The following is a 20,297-nucleotide window of genomic DNA, read 5'->3' as shown; positions in this document are numbered from 1 at the left end:
TCCAGCTAGTCTCTATTCCACTTTGATGTCTTTTTTGTGCCCTCCTCCATCATCTGTGGTGAAATGGTGATTGATCAAATATAGGTCCTTGCAGGTAACAACAGTTGCTATGCCCCATAAATGCAATGGCCACTTCATATCTAGAAAATACTGTTTCAAGGCACTCCTGCTCATCCCCTGGCTCTTAACATTCTTTCGTGATTTGTTTTTTTAAATGATTGATGATGATGATTTAGGGTTTTTTTGAGGTAGGGTCTGGCTGTAGCTCAGGCTGACCCAGAATTCACTATGGAGTCTCAGGGTGGCCTCAAACTCATGGCGATCCTCCTACCTCTGCCTCCTGAGTGCTGGGATTAAAGGCATGCGTCACCACGCCCGGCTTAACATTCTATCCCCCTTCCACAGTGTTCCCTGACCCCTTGGAGCAACTATCAGGATGTCTCATTTAGTGCTGAGCACTTGAGTCACTTATTCTTTGCTCTTTGAGTTTGCTGTGGCAAGAGGCCCTGGTGTGCCAGCCTCCTCCCCCTCCCCCACTTCTTGCAAATAAATAATAAATATTTTAGAATAGATGAATAAATTCAAGAGGAGGAAATGGCTCAGTAATTAAAGGCACTTGCTTATAAAGTGTGACAGCCCAGTTTTGATTCCGCAGTACCCACGTACAGCCAGATGCACAAAGTGGCACATGTGTCTGGAATTCACTTGCAGTGGTAAGATGTTCTGGTATGCCAATTCTCTCTCTCTCTCTCTCTCTCTCTCTCTCTCCTTGGAAATAAATAATAAATAAAATATTTAAAAATAAATAAGTAGGGGCTGGGGAGATGGCTCAGTTGATAAAGTGCTTGCTATGAAAGCAAGAGGACCTGAGTTCAAATGCTCCAAATCCACATGAAAACTGTGGAGATGGGGCTTGCTGGCCAGTCAGGGTAGCTTAATAGATAAGTAACCTCCAGGCCAATAAGATATCCTGCTCCTTCCACCATCCTCTCCCCTCCACCCCCCCCCCCCCGCCACACACAAGGTGGACAGTGCCTGAGAAATACCACCTAGAGTTGTCCTGGTCTTCACAAGCATGTATGTGTACTTGTACCCACATACACACACTTGTACCCACATACATACACAAAATAAATAAACAGTAAGTAGAGAAAAAAGATTGGTTGAGAATGAGTAATGCACAGAGAAGTTCGTTAAATTGTTTTTTTCAACTTTTATTTACCAATATTTTTGTACTAAAGAAAAAAGAAAAAGTCCTGTGTAAACGTTAATATTTCCAATTTAATGGCACTTTGGTTGTCTAAAATTTTGTTCTACTATAAAAAAAAAAGTTCAGTCTTTTCTTCTGGCTATCAGCTATTCAGTTATTCACAGAATCTCCTTGTCAAGAATTTTAGGTTTAGCTGGGTGTGGTGGCACATGCCTTTAATCCCAGCACTCGGGAGGCAGAGGTTGGAGGATCTCCATGAGTTCGAGGCCACCCTGAGACTACATAGTGAATTCTAGGTCAGCCTGGACTATAGTGAAACCCTACCTTAAGAAAACAAACAAAGAATTTCAGGTTTCCTTTTTAGTTACATAACTGAATTGCAAGTCTTCTTAGATCTCAGATCTCATAATTAGACCTGTTTTCATTCCTGCCCATCCCTTTCAAAATCTTTATATTATAGACACCTGTTGACAAGCAGGATCTTAAGGGATAGGCAGAAAGTCAAAGCACAGGGAAGAATTCTGTTTTGTTCATCAAATAGTGGATGTCAATTTTGGTTCTCAGTTTCAGTGCTCAGAACTTGGGATGACAAAATAAGGAAGACATGGTGCCCATCTCCTAGGAGTTCGTAGTTTAGTAGGGTTTCTGCACATGAAAGTGGGTCTGTGGCATGTTACTGAGGAAGTTCAGAAGAGATCGGGATCTTTTATCTTAAACAGTTTTGTTTTATTTTATTTTTATTATTTATTTACAAGCAGAGGGGGTGGGGAGAGAGGGAGGGAGAGAGAATGTATGTGCTGGGGCCTTTAGCACTGCAAATAAACTCCAGATGCATGCACCACTTTGTGTATCTGCCTTTATGTGGGTCAAGGGGAATCGAACCCAGGTCTTGTTCGGCTTTGCAGGCAAGCACCTTAACAGCTGAGTCATCTCTCCAGCCCTCTTCAACGGTTGTGATTGTCCCTCTTAATGCATGCAACATCAGCATTCACAACAATGATGTGTGACTACTCAGCTCTGTTAGTGGTTTTTGTGAAAGGTGATTTCATCTGTGATCCTCGGGTCTCTATTAATAGCTAATATAAAGCAGGAGAGGCTGCTATTGATTGGTGTCAGAGAAAGGGATGTTAGGTTGGGTAACCTCAGGGAGGCTTGAATTGCATCTTGTAACAGCCTTTCTTACCTACAACAGCCCGAGGGTAAATGAGCTCCCTTGATGTAATGGGAAATCCAGGGGCATATGCTTCCAGGTTAGCAATTTTCTGTGCTATGGCTTGGATAACTCCCTCTTGCTTTGATGATGCAAATACTGGTGAGTATGGAGGTTGCAGATTAAAAGTGATTTTTGTTTTGAATATTCGATTTCTTTTTTGTGATTGCCTTTAATTTGCTTTTCGTGTGTTGAAGGATTTACAACATCACAGACAAAATTGAAATGACATCAGAGGATTCTTTAGCCTGGAGAAACATGAGGCGCTGAGACCATCAGTCACTTGGGTCACTATGATCTAGCAAGCCAGGTTTCTGTCAAGTTCTGTTGCCATAAACACAGTAGCTCTAGGAGAGACCTTTCCCTTCTCTTAGTCCTTCCATGGAATATATGAGTGACTGGCCACCAGCCAACCTCCTGTGCTGTCCTTATATATGAAAAGTCAGACCCTTTACATGGCATTTGGAGAAGGACTAGATGGTTAGACTTCATCCTAATTACCCTTTTATATAAAAAAATCTTTTATTTATTTGCAAGCAGAGAGAGAAAGAGAGAGAGAGAGAGAGAGAGAGAGAGACAGTGACAGAGAGAATGAGGATGTATGCACCAGGACCTCCAGCCACTGCAAATGAACTCTAGAGGCATGTGCCACCTTGTATGTCTGGCTTACATGGGTACTGGGGAATCGAACCTGGGTCCTTAGGCTTCAAGGCAAGTGCTATAACCACTAAGCAATCTCTCCAGCCCCCAATTACCCTCCTATTTGCTGGTAAACATCTCATATTTGCAGTGCATCTACTTAGCTTCTAGGCCAATGACAGCTTATTAGCTCCTGTGTTTCCCAGCAAGACTTACAGTCCAATGTGGTGATTTTTGGAAGGGAATCCTAAGCTGCATTAATTCTGATAAAGGATGAGAAATAGTAATGAAGAATCCCAACTTGTAAATGCAACAATGGCTCCAGTTAAAAAAAATTAAAAATTGCCTATTTAAATTATAGTAAAGGAGAAATTACTTTTAAATGACTTTTGGAAACCCAGAGTAAAGAACTTCTTTTTAAATCACTGTTAGTGTGATAGTTGAATCAGATGTCCCCCAGAAACTCACGTGTTCTGAATGCTAGGCCCTGGTTGGTAATAATTTTGGAGGTGGTGCCTTGTTGGAGGAGGTACATTTTGGGGGCATGGTTAGGGGTATTAGAGCCAGCTCCCCCTTGCCAGTGTTCAACTCACTCTTCTGCTGCTGTTTTCCACCTGCTGTGGCAGAGGTGATGTCCAGTCTCTGCTCATGCCATGCTTTCCCCTGCCACCATGAAACTCCCCCTCTAGACTATCAGGTAAAATAAATGTTCCACCCATCAGGTGGTTTTGGTTAGTTGCTTTGTCCCAGTAACAAGAAGGTAGCTATGACAGTCAGTAAGAAAGGTCTAGAGCCGGACATAGTGGTACATGCCTTTAATCCCAGCATTTGGGAGGCAGAGGTAGGAGTACTGCTATGTGTTCGAGTCTAGCCTGAGACTATGTAGTAAATTCCAGGTCAGCCTGGGCTAGAGCGAGACCCTACCTCAAAAAATTGAGAGAGAGAGAGAAAGAGAAACAGAGAGAGAGAACTCTGGTGTCATAAACTTTGGGTGCTAAAATGGAAAACAAAAACAAAAACACAAGTTCTGGATGATGCTTCAGAAATGTTTGTTATGGTATTAGTCCACCTCATCACTGAGACTCAATACCTGACATGCTTAAAATGGCAAGAGGTTTATTTTGACTCATAGTTTCTGAGTTTTCAGCTCATCATGGTGGGGAGAGTGTGGCTTCACAGTGGCTAGGAGTCAGGGGGAAAGGACAAGACCAGAGACCAGGAATGATCTCCAAAGGAGATTCCACTTCCTTCAGTTAGGCGCCATCTCCCAAAATTTCCACACTTCCCCAAACTGTGCCATCAGCTGGGGACCGAATGTTCACCACATGAGCCTGTGGGGAACATTACATATTCAAACCATAGAACTGATCAAACACAGGCCTGTTAACTCAAGAATGCTTTAAACATGCACTGAAAATGTAGAGAGCATCCCCTTGCACAAGCATAAGTATTGTGACTTGACAGATTATTTGTGCTGGAGGAAGCCAACTGCTATGTATGAGAATATTCAGGAATACTGTAAAGAGGCTTATGTAGCAAGGGCCTGCAGTGTCTTACCATTGGACACTATCAGGTTCCCAGGCATGTCAGTGAGCACCCTGAGAAAGGCTCCTTCTACCCTAGTCAAGATTTCAAAGGACTGCAGCCCTTGTCCATAGCTTTACTTCATGAGCGACTCTACATTACAGCCATCCAGCTAAACACTCATGAATTCCTGACCTAGAGAAATTATTCACGACAATGATTGTTGGTTTAATTCACTAAGCGTCAGCGTAATCTATTGCATACTAAGAGAAACAAATGCAGGTTTTGGTTCTTTTTAAAAATTATATTTTATTTACTTATGTGTGAGAGAGAAGGGGAGGAAGAAAAAAGAGGAGAGGAGAGGAGAGGGAGAGGGAGAGGGAGAGGGAGAGGGAGAGGGAGAGGGAGAGGGAGAGGGAGAGGGAGAGGGAGAGAGAGGGAGAGAGAGAGAGAGAGAGAGAGAGAGAGAGAGACAGACAGACAGACAGACAGACAGACAGACAGACACTGGGAATTCCAGGGCCTCTTGACACTGGAAATGTATTCCAGATGCATGTGCCACTTTGTGCATCTGCCTTTACATGGGTACTGGAAAATAAACTCTTTCCATCCATAAGGGCCACCAGGCTTTGCAAGCAAGTACTTTAACCACTAAACCATCATCTCAGCACAATGTTTCAGTTCTTAAGAGCAGGTTCAAGTTGAGAAGTGAGTTGTAGGAATATTTCCCAGAAAATAGTAGGCCACACTCTGCCAAATATATTAAGCTGAAGGGTGTCTATAGCAACAAGCCTACTCAGCAGGCAGTTTTCTTCCTTTTAAAAATATCTCTAAAGCTGGGCATGGTGGCACATGCCTTTAATCCCAGCACTCGGGAGGCAGAGGTAGGTGGATCGCCATGAGTTCAAGGCCACCCTGAGACTACATAGTGAATTCCAGGTCAGCCTGGGCTACAGTGAGACCCTGCCTCAAAAAACAAAAAAAAAAAAAAAAAAAAAAAAAAAAACCTTATAAAATTTTTAAAAAATATTAAAAATTTACAAATCTGGGCATGGAGATATGGCACTGTTAAGGCACTTGCTTGCAAAGCCTAATGACCTGGGTTTGATTCCCCAGTACCCAAGTAGAGCGAGATGCACAGGTGGTACATGCATCTAGAGTTCATTTGCAGCAGCTGGAGGCTCTAGCACACCCATTTTCTCCATTTCCCTTTTGTCTGTCTCTGCTTATAAATAAAAATTTACAAATCCCGCCCCCCCCCACTTAACCCTCACTTTTCTCCTAACACTCCCTTCTATATTCATGCCTTTTTTTCCTTTCTCCATCATCCACAATAGCCTGTTGGTGGGCCCAATATTATGCAGGTTTTGCATGTATAATGATACCAGCTGTGAGGTCATGAATACAATGGCCACTTCATGTCTGGGAGACAGCTGTTCCAAAGCACTCCTCCCCATTCCTTGGCTCTTATTCTTTCTGCCACCTCTTCCACTACAGTCCCTAAGCCACTGGATGGCTTAATAGAGCTGTCTCTTTAAGTGGTGAACACTCAATTGTTACTTCTCAGCACAAAGAGGAGTTTTTAGTCTCCCCAGTAGTCACAACAATCTCAAAAGGGAGACTTCTCTAACCAAACATCAGAGCAGCACTAATATATGTGCACGAAAAAAGTATTTAGAGGACAATTTGGTGGACAGAACACATCCATGTAGTCAAACAACAATAATATCTTTTCCTCCCAGCCATAAGCTTTTGACTAGGTTTTCAGTGTCAGGCATGAATTCCCTCCACAGAGTGGGCCTCAGATGAGATTAGAAGCACTTACCACATATTTTTCATCACAGGAACTCTTTGGACAGGTATCCTCAAGACCCTAGAGAGAATATTTTTTCTCAGTGATAAATTTCTTGGGTATAAATGGAAATGTTGGATCTTTGGAAAAGTCATATTGTAAAAAGATATACTGCAATGCTTCTGCTTGGGCTTGAGAACAAAGCAGCATCATGTTTTATTGAAAGCCACTGGAAAAAATCACAGAACAAAACCCGAAGAGCATTTTCTTTGACACAGCTCTATGAGTGGAGGAGGGTCCCTTTCCCTGAACATTCTCAGCTGGAGCCTTTGAAAGAAGTGAAGTGCCCATGGACACAAGATGATCTGTACTAATTTCTTATCAAGTTCTGGATTTCTGTGAAAGAAAACCATTCTGCTCTTCATAGGAAAGGGATTAACATTTTACTATGCTTTTCAAATTCTTGTGTAAGCTTCTTTGTTATTGAGCAAGTATTATGAGCAATGAGAAATGCCATCTTAATGCAATTGAAAACGAAATCTGTGTGTGACAATTTCCAGGACAGCTGAAAATTGAGCATGTATATAGCAAACAATATGTGAAATTTTCATCTTAAATAGGTAAATTTCATTGTTTTACAATGGGAATTTTATGCATATTAGGCCTATAAAACAAAATTAGCATTCATTCAAAATCAAACTGCAATAATTTTCACAATAGAAGTTTATTTTCCCATTTTCGCATTAAATTTTTATTCTTTGTGTGTTAATATTTTTGGGTGCATATGTATGTGGTGTGTATGAGTGTATGCTTGTTCACATGTGTTTGGTATGTGCAGGTGTGCATGCACAGGGAAGCCAGAGGTTGACTGTGGGTGTCTTCCTCAATTGCCCTGCACCTTACTTTTGAGACAGTATGGTGGTTTGATCCCCGTGTCCCCCATAAACATGTGCTCTGAATGCTTTGTCCTCAGTTGATGGCAATTTGGGAACTACAGCCATGTTGGAGGAGGTGTATTATTGGGGACAGGCTTATGGGTATTATAGCCAGCTTCCCTTTGCCAGTGTTTGACACATTATCCTGCTGCTGTTGTCCACCTTATGTTGGTCAGGAGGTGATGTCCACCTTCTACTCACGCCATTGTTTTCCCCTGCCATCATGGAGCTTCCCCTTGAGTCTGTAAGCCAAAGCAAACCTTTTCTTCCCATAACCTGTTTTTGGTGGGATGCTTTGTGTCAGTTACACAAAGGTAATGTAACAGACTGGGTCTGTCACTGCACCAAGAGCTCACTAGACTATAACTAGCCAGCATGCTCTAGGCTGTCTCCGCTTCCCAGCACTGGGGTGACAGGAGTGCCACCATTCCCTGCTTTGATGTGGGTGCTGGGGATTAAAATTCAGGCCCATTATCAACTGAGGCAAATTCCCTCTGTATGTGGAGCTGCTGTCGTGTGCTCCTTCAGGAAGCTTGTGCTTTAGAGTAGAAAACATACTGGAGTTCCTAATATTTCCATATTAAGGCTTACTAAAGTCTGAAAACCTCGTTTACAATAACACTATCAAATGGGGGTAAACCTAAAAATTTATTATCTGGGGGTCACTTTATTATGAGAGAAGTTTTGCTGGATTTGGGGGAAGCCAATGTCAGTTATCAGAGGCTTAAGGGAATCTAGTATATTCTTTTTTAATTTTTTTTCTATATATTGATTTTTGAGAGAGAGAGACAGAGACAGAGACAGAGACAGAGAGAGAGAAGGAACGAACGGCAGAGGGAAAGAATGGGCACACCAGGGCCTCCAACCACTGTGAACAAACTCCAGTCACATGCACCATCTTGTACATTTTACTTCTATGGGTCCTGGAGAATTGAACCTGGATCCTTTGACTTTGCAGGCAAAGCATCTTAAAGTGCTAAGCCATCTCCCCAGCTCGGGGATTCTAGTATTAGTTGATGTACAGTCCATGGGTGTGTTCAAAATATATTTGGCAAATGAATCAACTCCCTGGGACCAAACTTTAAAATATTTGGTCTTTGTTGTTTTCTTCTCCTTTCTTTTTTTCTTTCCTTCTCCTTTCCTTTTCTCTTCCTTCACTCGAGGGTCTCCATGTAGCCCAGGCTAGCCTCAAATTCATTACGTAGCTGAGGATAGCCTTGAAATTGTGATCTCCCCGACTCCCACCTTCCCCGTGCTGGGATTACAGGCCTGCACCACAGCACATGGTTTAAGCGGTGTGGGGGATTGAACCAAGGACTTCATGCATCGGGTTTAGTCATGACCATTAACACAGCTTTTCTCTCCATAACTGATAACAAGTAACAGTAATGAAAGAAAATAAAAATAAACAGGTCAGCACACGAAGGGTCATAACTGAAACATCAGAAAGAACCCTTCTGCTCTTGTGGGCAGCGCTCGCTCCGGCTCGTCACAGACGCGGCGGGGAAGGCGGCATGGCTCGGTCTACAGACCGTTAAGTAGCCGCAGAGCACCTAGGATGGACACGCCCACACTCCAACACGCCAGCACTCAGCGGGGGAAGGGAACCCCGGCGCCAGCATCTCCCAGGGCAACGCGGCAAGCACTTCCGGGGGGAGTCTGGAGACGGAGACGCCGTTATTTTACGTCACTTCCGCTGTCGCTCTAGAAGTTGAGTAAACTAGTGATAGGAATTGGGAGCGACAGTTTCTCTTCCCGCGCCGAGGGCTCGTTTACGAAGACATTAGACTCGCCGAGTCCGCTCGTGACAGATTCTTTTCGCAAAACACTTCTTCGAGTGCCTGGTCTTTTAAAACCAAACTAAACTAAGCCGTGCCGTTAGGGTGGCGTCAGAGGCTTGAGCGCGACGGCAGGATCCCTCGGGTGGGTGTGCGCGCCGGGACCGGGCCGGACGTGCACGTGGCGCCGGTGAGTGTCGGCAGAAGCCTGGGATCCGAGGCCGTGCGCGCGGCCGGGCACGGGGGATGGAGGGGTCGGAGGAGGGATGGAGGGACGGAGGGAGGCCTCGCCGCGTGCGTGCCGGCGCAGGTGCGGGTCCTCACCGGGGCGTGGGCTCGGGAGGACTCGGATGTGCCCGTCCACGCCGCCAGATCGCTGTCTTTCCCCCCAGGCAGGAGGGCGCATAGAGCATGTCTTTCCGAGGCGGAGGTCGCGGAGGAGGCTTTAACCGCGGTGGCGGAGGAGGCGGCTTCCACCGCGGCGGCAGTAACAACCACTTCCGAGGTGGCGGCGGCGGCGGCAATTTCCGAGGCGGCGGCGGCGGCAGAGGAGGATTTGGGCGAGGGGGTGGCCGCGGAGGCTTTAACAAAGGCCAAGACCAAGGACCTCCGGAACGTGTAGTCTGTATGTCGTCTGCAGAGGAGGAGATGAGGGGCTGGGGAGTGGGTTTGTGTGACCAGCAGGCTTGATGGATGGCAGGTCTGAAGGACGGCGCCAGCCAGCTTGTCATGGGCACTTTGGGAGGCAGGTCTGTGTGCGGCGTGCAGTACACTGACATCATCGTACTGTAGCATGTAAGAAAACCAGGAGAGCTGGAGGATACTGAAATCCATCATAGAGATGGAACTTGAGTTTGGGCCCAAAGGATGGCGATAATTGGCAATGTTGAGTGCTCATAACACATGAGAAAATGATTCCAAACTGTTTCTTTACTAGAGTCATAGAGTGGTAAGTCATCCCATGTGATATAGCCAAGTTTTCAGACTCTCTAGCTCATGTCTTTAGTTACTACAAAGTAAGAAATGAGGTGTGGGAGTACAAGCCTGTAATTCCAGCATTTGACAGACTGAGTAGGAGGATCTCAGAATTCAAGGCCACATTGGGCTACAGAATGAGTTCCAGGTCAGCCTGGGTTGGAATGAGACCCTGCCTTAAAAAGAGAGAGATTGATTGGATGTAATAAACAGTGAAAAATAATTGCTTGGGAAAAAGCAAGAAAAAGTTCTAACTAATTTGGGAGTAATTATATTCATGAGATGGGATGGAAAGTAAGAGGAGAGGGCCTGGTAAAGTGCTTGCTGGGTAAGCTGAGGGCTTGAATGCAGACCCCAAGCACCAGTGGTCCTCTAGGTGGTGAGTGGTGGTCTGTCTGTAATCTCAGTACTAGGGAGGTGGAGAGTGATGGAGGAAGACACCCTATGTCAACTGGCTTCCACATGTATCCTCACACGTACGAACATGCATATACATAGCATGCACAGCACAATCGTACAAGAGGGGACAGGAAGAACAGTGTTTAATTCAGAGTGGGTGGGTCTATATGCAGGGTACTTGCAGGGACAGTGGTTCAAGCCAAAGGGACCACCCTACAAGCTGTTGTTGTAATTCATATGTGATTATTAAGAGCCTGCTTAAGGTGACAGTGAGAAAAAGTGGAAGGGAAGCAGGGGCGTCCACACTTTGTTGTTGTTTATTTTTATTCACTTATTTGAGAGTGACGGGGGGGGGGGGGAGGGAGGAATGGCTGTGCCAGGGCCTCCAGCCACTGCAAATGAATTCCATATGCATGTGTCCCCTTGTGCATCTGGCTTACGTGGATCCTGGGGAATTGAGCCTCGAACCGGGGTCCTTAGGCTTCATTGGCAAGTGCTTAACCGCTAAGCCATCTCTAGTCAGGGTGTCCACACTTTAGACCTAGCAACAGGATGCTATCTATAAAGTTTACTCTGGAGAACCACACTACTGAGTTACAAGAAAAATTGTAAAACAAATCATGTTTAAATGAATTTAGAATTTTGTGGAAGCATTTATAGCTATTTTAGGGTAAATGTGTCTGCCAGACAAAGGTTTGATACCCTTTGGAAAGTATGTCAAAGGAAACAAGCTAAGTAGAACTTGGCTAATACTGAGAAGGTTCTACTCGTTGAACATGTGTGATATGGATGGAGAGTTAGCTTTGCAGACATATAGTAAGTATTTAGTTTGGTGAGAGAAGGAAAGGTTGTTATGTTGAAATTCCAACTTCTCTGTAAAGATAAGAATCATTGGCATAGACGTGGTAGTGGCATTGGGATCTAAAGGAGAAGGAAAACAAGGTTAGGGAAAAAGATGAATGAGAATGAAGCATGGTACTTAATGAGATTGCAAATGGCATGATGTAACTCTCATGGGTTGAATGATCTCAACATGCTGGGCATGTTCTAAGCACTTGAAATTTGCTGTTCCATGTAACCATGTATTGGGGTACAGTTGTGTGTTACAGAGGCACTGAAGCAGAGTGGGGGCAAATACCTTCTTCTAGGACCCATAGCTCAGGTGATGTGGAGTGCCACTCAGGAAGTCCACAGTGTTAATGACTGCTCTTCTGCCTGAGAGGGGATCAGATATGGGGAAATCCCAAGTGGTCAGGAAGAATGTTTTCAGAGAGGTTGCTTAGTATTTGAACTAACTATAGATCTTCATGTTCTCCTGTGTTGTTTCAGTATTGGGAGAGTTCCTGCATCCCTGTGAAGATGATATAGTTTGTAAATGTACCACAGAAGAAAACAAGGTGCCTTATTTCAATGCTCCTGTTTATTTAGAAAACAAAGAACAAATTGGAAAAATTGATGAAATCTTCGGACAACTTAGAGATTTTGTATCCTTTTTCATTGGATGGTCTAGTAATCTTATTGAAGAACTCACTGGTGTTCCCCCACCTCCTGTGGCTGTTAAGTATAGATTAAATGAATGGCTTCATTTAATTAAATAGCATTGCTGCTGATTCGATTGTAAGGATGCACTTATTCATATATAGAAATGATGAGCCCAAGAGAACCTTGCTTTCTGGAAAGTTGAGAAATTATGGCTATTTGGATAAATGCCACCTGATTGTGTTGGATAGGAGGGTGTTATGAAAATAGTATTTATTGTAGGATCAGAAGGTCTTGGTTTTGTTTTTTAAAGAAAAATTTAATTTCTTGGAAACTCATTTCTTTTTTTTTTCATTTCTTATTTTTCTTATATATACCTGTATATTATTTATCAAATTGCATATGAATTCATGAAGTTTAATCTCTTTCACATTAATGTCTTTGTTTCTTAATAAAATAAATAGTATTTTTCAGTCAAGTTGTCAGAAAACATGAAGGCAACTTCCTTTAAAAAACTACAGAAGGTGAGTCAAGTTTGTGCTACTTATGATCCTTGGAGTCAGAAGGGAATGGCACGCCTTAGGATAACTACTTGAGACTCCTTGAGTATAGCACTAATCAAGCTCTTAAGCTGACATGTTGAGTATAACATTGACTCCACAAACCCTTTGTGTGTGTATGCATGTTTGTATATATGTGAACTCATGTGCAGAGGCCATAGAACAGCTACAGGTGTCCACATTCCTCAGGTATGTCATCCACCTCTTTTTGAAACAGGGTCTCATTGGCCTGGAGCTCCCAATTTAAGCTAGATTGGCTGGCCAGTGAGCCCCAGAGATCCACTTGTCTCCACATCCACAATACCAGAATTAGAAGCACATGCTGCCATGTTTTACTGATTCTGGGGATTGACTGAAAGCAGGTCTCATACTTGCATGGCAAAGGCTGGCTTTACTGGCTGAGCAAGGAGCTCTTTTCCCAGCTACATCCTTCCTCCCTGTTTAAAGATAGTCTCAATGTCACTATTTATTGTTATGTAATGTACCTGGCTGGCCTGGAATTCTTCTGTGTAAATCAGGCTGTTCTCAAATTATTGTAGTCCCCTTGCTTCTGCCTCCTGAGTACAGATATTACCAATCTTTAAAAAGTTAGTGTTTAGACAGGTAAGCTGTTGTTGCACTATAAGACCTTGTCTCAACAAACAAATTGTGCTGGGGAGATGGCTCAGTGGTTAAAGGTGCCTGCTTACGGAGCCTGGTGGTAGGGAGTTGATTCCCAAGGATCCATGTGGAGCTAGATGTACACATTTGCAGTGGCATAAGGCGCTGGCTCATCCATTCGTGCTCTCTCCCTCTTTGCTTGCAAATAATTACATATTTTTAAAAATTTATTTTGGGGGAACTAGGTGTTAAAGGTTTCCACAGGTGCTTCAATAACATTATATATACTGTGAAGAAGAAAAAAGTTTGCCATGAGACAGTAGTGGCCCACAATTAGTCTATAGACTTCTTTGCAAACAGATTTTGAAGCTGAGGCCTGAAAGTTGATTAGGGAAGATTCATATACCTGGATGCATTTCAGAGTTACCTAGGTGCAGCTTTCAAGATGATGTCCTTTGAGGACATATCCTTAGAAATTTGACCTAGTTGCTTTCCAGTAGGGCCCAAGATTCAATCTAAAACAGGAATAGTTCTAGAAAATTTGATGAAGGTGGGCAAGCATTTGCCAACCAGTAGGCAACACGCAGAGGAAGAAGTGCATTTCACAAAGAGAAAACATTTGTGCAGCATCTCTGAGACATCAGATAACTTAAAGGACCCCAAAAAGTAAAAATATACCTTGGGCATAGACCATTGGGGGAGGGGGAATTTGTGAGCTTTATAACTTTAGGCTTTGTGTTACAAAAAAGCTAAGATTTTAGTTTTAATATTGTTTTTGAATAATGGGGTGGTGCCATTAAATTCATGCTTTGAAAGAACACTGGAGCCAGGTGTAGTGGCGCATGCCTTTAATTTCAGCACTGGGGAGGCAGAGGTAGGTGGATTGCTGAGAGTTTGAGGCCACCCTGAGACTACAGAAAATTCCAGGTCAGCCTGAGCCAGAGTGAGACCCTATCTCAGGAAAAACAAAAACAAAACAAAACAACAACAAAACAAAAAAACACTGGAAAGCACATTGGCAAGGGGTTGGTACTGTATTCAAGGACTAGTCACATAGAAGAAGTCATGTATATTCTGGATCAGTAGAAGCCATGGGGATGGGGAAGAGTAGGTCCGTATCAGAAATGTTGGAAACAAAATCAGTAGGATTGGTAATTAACCATTGAAGTTGTGGAAGCAAACAACATCATAAAAAGTTCTTACCGGGCTGGAGAGATGGCTTAGCGGTTAAGTGCTTGCCTGTGAAGCCTAAGGACCCCGGTTCGAGGCTCGGTTCCCCAGGTCCCACGTTAGCCAGATGCACAAGGGGGCGCACGCGTCTGGAGTTCGTTTGCAGAGGCTGGAAGCCCTGGCGCGCCCATTCTCTCTCTCTCCCTCTACCTGTCTTTCTCTCTGTGTCTGTCGCTCTCAAATAAATAAATAAAAAATTAAAAAAATAAATAAAAAAAAAAAGTTCTTACCATCTTTCAGAGTGATTTCAACATTTGTGGATGCTGATAGCACTTTCTGGTATGGGTAAAACAGTGGAGAACAAGGACACAGTGGGAGATAGTTTGGTTTGGATATCACGAGCTTACGGTACTTGAGAGACAGTGATCCGTAGTTCAAAGGAGGTGTCTTTTTTACTCTCAGCACAGTTTGTTACAGTGCACTATCCCTCAAGTTGTCATACTAATGACATCTATTAAACTTCCAGTTCTACATAGACCCATACAAGCTGCTACCACTGCAGAGGTTTCTACCTCGTCCTCCAGGTGAGAAAGGACCTCCTCGAGGTGGTGGCAGGGGAGGTCGAGGAGGAGGAAGAGGAGCTGGAGGAGGTGGCAGAGGTGGTGGAAGAGGAGGTAAGTTTTTGTGATTTTTGTATTGAGATTTTGAGGCTACAGTTAATTAGTGCAGTACAGTTAAATTTTGTAAATCTCCTTATATTTATTTTTCTTCAGATTGCCCAGAGTAGTAATCTTTTGTTTCAACAATTTTCTTAAATGAAAAAAAAGAAGACACATCCTAATGGTGTCCTCTTGGGGGATTTCAAACTCTCGGATTCTTCATGTTTCCTTGGGGATTTTAATGGTGTATAGTCATTTAAGCTTAATGACAGATACCTTTTGAGAGATGTGTTGCTATTAGGCTGTTTCATTGTGCGTGGATATACAAATCTTCCTGTGTGGGTCAGTGTTGCAGTCCGGTTCGCATTGCTGGTAGAAATCACCCAACCAAGAGTAGCTTCTGGGAAAAAGAGGTTTATTTGGCTTACAGGCTCGAGGGGAAGCTCCACGATGGCAGGGGAAAACGATGGCATGAGCAGAGGGTGGACATCACCCCCTGGCCAACTTAAGGTGGACCACAGCAACAGGAGGGTGTGCCAAACACTGGCATGAGGAACCTGGCTATAAAGCCCTTAAGCCCACCCCCAACAATACACTCCCTCCAGGAGGCATTAATTCCCAAATCTCCATCAGCTGGGAACCTAGCATTCAGAACACCTAAGTTTATGGGGGACACCTGAATCAAACCACCACAGTCAGTTACTCAGTGTGGCTTCTTGATGTGATTGAGAGACTGGATATGTGAGGTTAATACTGCTTTTGCCAACAGACTGTTTCATAGTTAATTTTGTGCAAGTAGCAGTATACTGTAAAATAATAGTCCAGAGCGTAGTAAGCACACACCCCAGTAACAGTTGTTTGCAGTCAGTATTATGTACTATATTTAATCATATGTGTTGTATGTTGCTATTATTGTTTATGCCAAAATTACCGTGGCCATGTGAGTAATGCGTTGCTCTACGGTGCTAGTAGACGATAGGAACTTTTCCACATCCATTATGATTTTATGAAACCAATGTCCTCTACATGGTCTTTGCTGACTGAAATGTACTGTGTGAATGTATAAGATGATCTTAACTGAACTTTAGTTTTATAGCTGTCATTGAATAATTGAAAAAAATATTGTGTGTGTGTTTGTGTGAGTGTGGAGATGCACGTGCCAGGTTGGTTCTTCTTTGTCTACCTCATGTGAGGCAGGATTTCTTTGTGGATTTTCTGTCCTTTGCTGTATTGGCTACAAGCTTCCAGGCAATTCTCTTCCCTCTGTCTCTTAATTCATAGTCAGCATGCTAAGATTACAGAAGCACACTATGGCTTCTGGCTTTTTATGCAGGGTCTGAGAATTGAACTTGGATACTCCAGTTTGAGCAGCAAGTTCTTTCTCCACTGAACCATTTCCCCATACCTTCAATGAATATTGTGGTTGTTTACTAAGAGCTGATCATAACCACGTATATTCTTTAATTTACAAAACTTTTTGAGATTAGGCAGTGTCCTCATTTTATGTATGAGGAAATGGAATCTGACAGAAATAAATTTGATACTATCAAACAACTAGCAGACCCAGAATTTAAACCCATGTCTTCTGATGTCAGTCAGGAACTTTTACCAATGCTGATGGCCCTTGACTTGTGATGGAGCTGTGGTTGACAGACCCAGTCTAAATTAAAAACTGTCATCAGTCAGAAAGAAATCCATTTAGTACAGCTGATGTACTGAACATTTTGCCTCAGCAGCACTGAACACAGTGTCTGAAGCTCAGCTGGTATCTATATTCAGTTCATTTAACAGTAAACATGATATGCCAAACATTTCCCAAGCAAACCAGCGCCTCTGCTACCATTGTTCTTAGATTAAAAAACGAAGAGCCTGGGAGATAATTTGAATTGCCCAAGCATAAGAACCTGAGTTTAATCATTTAAAAGCTATGTGTGGCCACACGTGCTTGTGACTCCAGCCTGAGGGGGGCTGAGGCAGAAGCAGCACTGGGACTCTCTGGCCAGCCAGTCTGACCGTAACATGTTAGCTCCAGGGTAAGTGAGAGACCCTGTCTCAGTAGGAAAGTGGAAGAACGATAGACAGGGCGCCAGTGCTCTACTCTGGCCTCTGTGCACTTGCGCATGTACGCACCTGCAAACACTACACACACACAGACATCCACCAAAGAAGTTAAAAAGCAAAAATTTGAGCACATGGTGGCTCATGCATTTAATTCTAGACCTTGGGAGGCTGAGATAGAGCACCACAGAATTCTTGAGTTCCAGGTCAGTCTGGGCTACAGTGAGACCCTGTCTGTTTCAAAAAACAAAACAAAACAAAACAAAAAGCAAGAGCTGGAAAGATGGCTCAGCAGTTAAGGCATTTACCTGCAAAGCCTAAGGACCCAGGTTCAGGTCCCCAGTATCCATGTAAATCCAGATGCACAAGGTGGCACATGCATCTGGAGTTTGTTTGTAGTAGTTAGAGGCCCTGACATGCACATTTTCATTCTCTATCTCTCAAATAAATTACAAACAAACAAAAAAGCCAAACCTTATTCTAACCGAACTACTAGTTCATTTAAAATTATTTCCTATGGTGCTGGAGAGATGGCTGAGCAAATAAGGCATTTGCCTGCAAAGCCAAAGGACCTTGGTTCAATTCCTCAGGACCCACATAAGCAATATATACAAGGTGGTGCATGTGTCTGGAGTTTGTTTGCAGTGGCTGGAGGCCCTGGCGAACCCAGTCTCTCTCTCTCTCTGCCTCTTGCTCTCTCTGCCTCTTTCTTTCTCGCTCTCAATTAAAGAAATAAAATAAAAAAATAAAATTATTTACTATAAGCAAAAGTTGAAGTATTTTCTGTTTTTAACAATAAGGCTGAATCGTACTTTAACAAATGATTCAAATTCATCAAAATGAGATACTGTTTAAAAAGTACTCTGGGGTTTATCCTGTGTGTACTTGGACAACTACTATTTCTCCATTTTTATCTTTTTTTTTTTTTCTTCTTTGTATCTGGGGACAGGGCAGTAGCCACTGCTACCTCTGCTTTGCATGGCCCTGCTGGCCCCTGTTTGCTCTTCCAAGGCCTGTATTTCTTTTAAAATATTTTTATTTATTTATTTATTTGCAAGCAGATAGAGTGAGTGGGCATGGGCATGCCAGGGCCTCTAGCTACTGCACATGAATTCCAGATGCTTGCACCACTTTGTGCATCTACCTTATGTGGGTACAGGGTCTTAGATGAGTGGGCTGGAGGGATGATTCACTAGGTACATGTGCTTCCTGCACAAGCATGAGGCCTAAGTTGAATTCCTTAATACCCAGGAAAACAGTTAGTCATGGCCACACACATCTATGACCCTGTCCTGTTGGGAGCAGAGACCAGAAAATTGCTGGGACTCATGGAAAAGAAATGATGGCAAACTCCAGAATCACTAAGAGTCTTCATGGGCAACCTGACTTTTGCCTGGAGCCTCCACAGGTGAAAATGGGGCATGCACATCTGCACACGCGTGTATATACTACATACATACTTCATACCACACATACTACACATAGGCAAAAAGTTAAATAGATGAATTTATGTTCTGTATGACTATAGGAATCATATAATCTATAGGCTTATGAAAATGCAAGAGACTGCGGGCTGGGGAGATGGTTCAGCAGTTAAAGGCATTTGCTTGCAAAGCCTGGAGGCCTGGGTGTGATTCTCCAACATCCATGTAAAGGCAGATGCACAAAGTGGTGCCTGTTTCTGAGTTTGTTTGCAGTAGCAAGAGACCCTGACATGGCTATTCTCTCTCTTAACTAAAAGATGAACATTTATTTTTTAAACTTGACTACTCAATAAATACTTCCTTTTTAAGGTGGTTTTAGAGGTGGAAGAGGTGGTGGCTTCAGAGGAGGAAGAGGAGGTGGTGGCTTTAGAGGTAAGTGTGAGAAAAATGTCTTAACTGATTGATCTGCTCTGTTAGTTTCTCTTTCTGAGTAAGCTTTATTTTTTCCTTTGCAAGCATGTGTGTGTGTATGTATGTGTGTGTATGTCACTGATCTTTGCTTTAGCTTAATTTATGATTTCATTTTTACATTCTTCTACTTAAAATTAAATACTTATTTTTTATTTATTTGAAAGAGAGAGAGAGAGAGAAATGGGCATGCCAGGACCTCCAGCCACTGCAAACCAACTTCAAATGCATGTGCCCCCTTGTGCATCTGGCTTACGTGGGTCCTAGAGAATTGAACCAAAGTCCTTTGGCTTTGCAGACAAGCACCTTAACTGCTAAGCCATCTCTCCAGTCCCTACTTAATTTTTTTTTTTAATCTACTTGAGGCTTTAGTAATTAGAATTTCTTTTCAACAACTACATTTTATTTGTTCAGTAAATCAGAAAATGGTTAAATAAAGTAAATGTAGCCATAAAATATATATACTTAAAATCCAAATAGCTGGGTATGGTAATGCATGCCTTTGAGCCCAGCACTTGGGATGCTGAGGTAGTGAGTTCTGAGGCCAGCCTGGAGCTACAGATGAGTTCCAGGTCAGTTTGGGCTAGAATGAGACCCTACCTCAAAACAAACAAACAAACAAACAAAACCCAAATAAACCCTGGTAAGTGATGAATAGTATAACATGTCCAATTAAAATTTAGTAGATGAGGTTAATGTCAACTTAAATGTTGGAAAGGAAAAAAAATTGTGGAGCTGGTAAGTAAATGTTCATCACTGAACTGTGGGACAAGTTAAACTAAATATGGAGTTCCTGAAGCAGAGGGGGAAAAACAATTAAGTTGTATGATTGGCAGTTGAATGTGGTAAGGTAAAGTACTAAACATAGGACGTGCTGCTGATTTTAAACTTGAGATTTGAGTAATGGTACTGTTAAACACCCTTATTTTATATGCTTACCATCTCAATTTTCTTTTTACCAGGGAGAGGACATTAGATGTGGCAGTTAACAAACTTGACCAGTTAACTTCTGCCTTAACTGCATGGTCTGCTCCATTGTGGACTGGAATTTGTGTCTGACAGTCTTGGAAGATGTCATTCTACATTGGCTCTGAAATGTCAGTGTCATGTGAAAACAAATGGAGCAGAATAGTCAGTTTGCTCTAAAAGAGCACAAACGAGCCTGTGATATTTTGTACAGTGCTGGGCACTCTGTGGGTGCTTAATAAATGGACAAGAAAATTTGAAGCGTATTTGAATTTTTAAAATAAAATGTTTTATTCCTTTATTTGACTGTATTTATTGAACCACACCTATTGAAAGTCTGAGGAACAAGGAAAGCTTAAACTCACTGGGTTACAGATAGGAAAACAAGATTTGTTTACATTATTATGATATTAAAAAATAGCAACAGAAAAACCAGATCACATATACTTAG

At 42.8% G+C, this 20,297-nt stretch overlaps 1 protein-coding gene across 1 annotated transcript; it reads left to right on the top strand.

The window, feature by feature from the left end:
- The first annotated feature begins 9,039 nt into the window (after positions 1-9,039).
- Gar1 (GAR1 ribonucleoprotein) lies at positions 9,040-20,147 on the top strand. The gene is made up of 7 exons (XM_045143923.1): positions 9,040-9,278; positions 9,481-9,713; positions 11,792-11,946; positions 12,406-12,465; positions 14,798-14,945; positions 18,782-18,844; positions 19,843-20,147. Exons 2-7 carry the CDS (start codon positions 9,500-9,502, stop codon positions 19,854-19,856), a joined length of 654 nt encoding a protein of 217 aa, XP_044999858.1. The 5' UTR covers positions 9,040-9,278; positions 9,481-9,499; the 3' UTR covers positions 19,857-20,147.
- The last annotated feature ends 150 nt before the right edge of the window (positions 20,148-20,297 follow it).

The sequence above is a fragment of the Jaculus jaculus genome, chromosome 2 (assembly GCF_020740685.1).
Source record: "Jaculus jaculus isolate mJacJac1 chromosome 2, mJacJac1.mat.Y.cur, whole genome shotgun sequence".
Classification (NCBI taxonomy): domain Eukaryota; kingdom Metazoa; phylum Chordata; class Mammalia; order Rodentia; family Dipodidae; genus Jaculus; species Jaculus jaculus.
The sequence above is the reverse complement of the archived record's forward strand: the minus strand, read 5'-3'. Positions and strand labels throughout refer to the sequence as shown.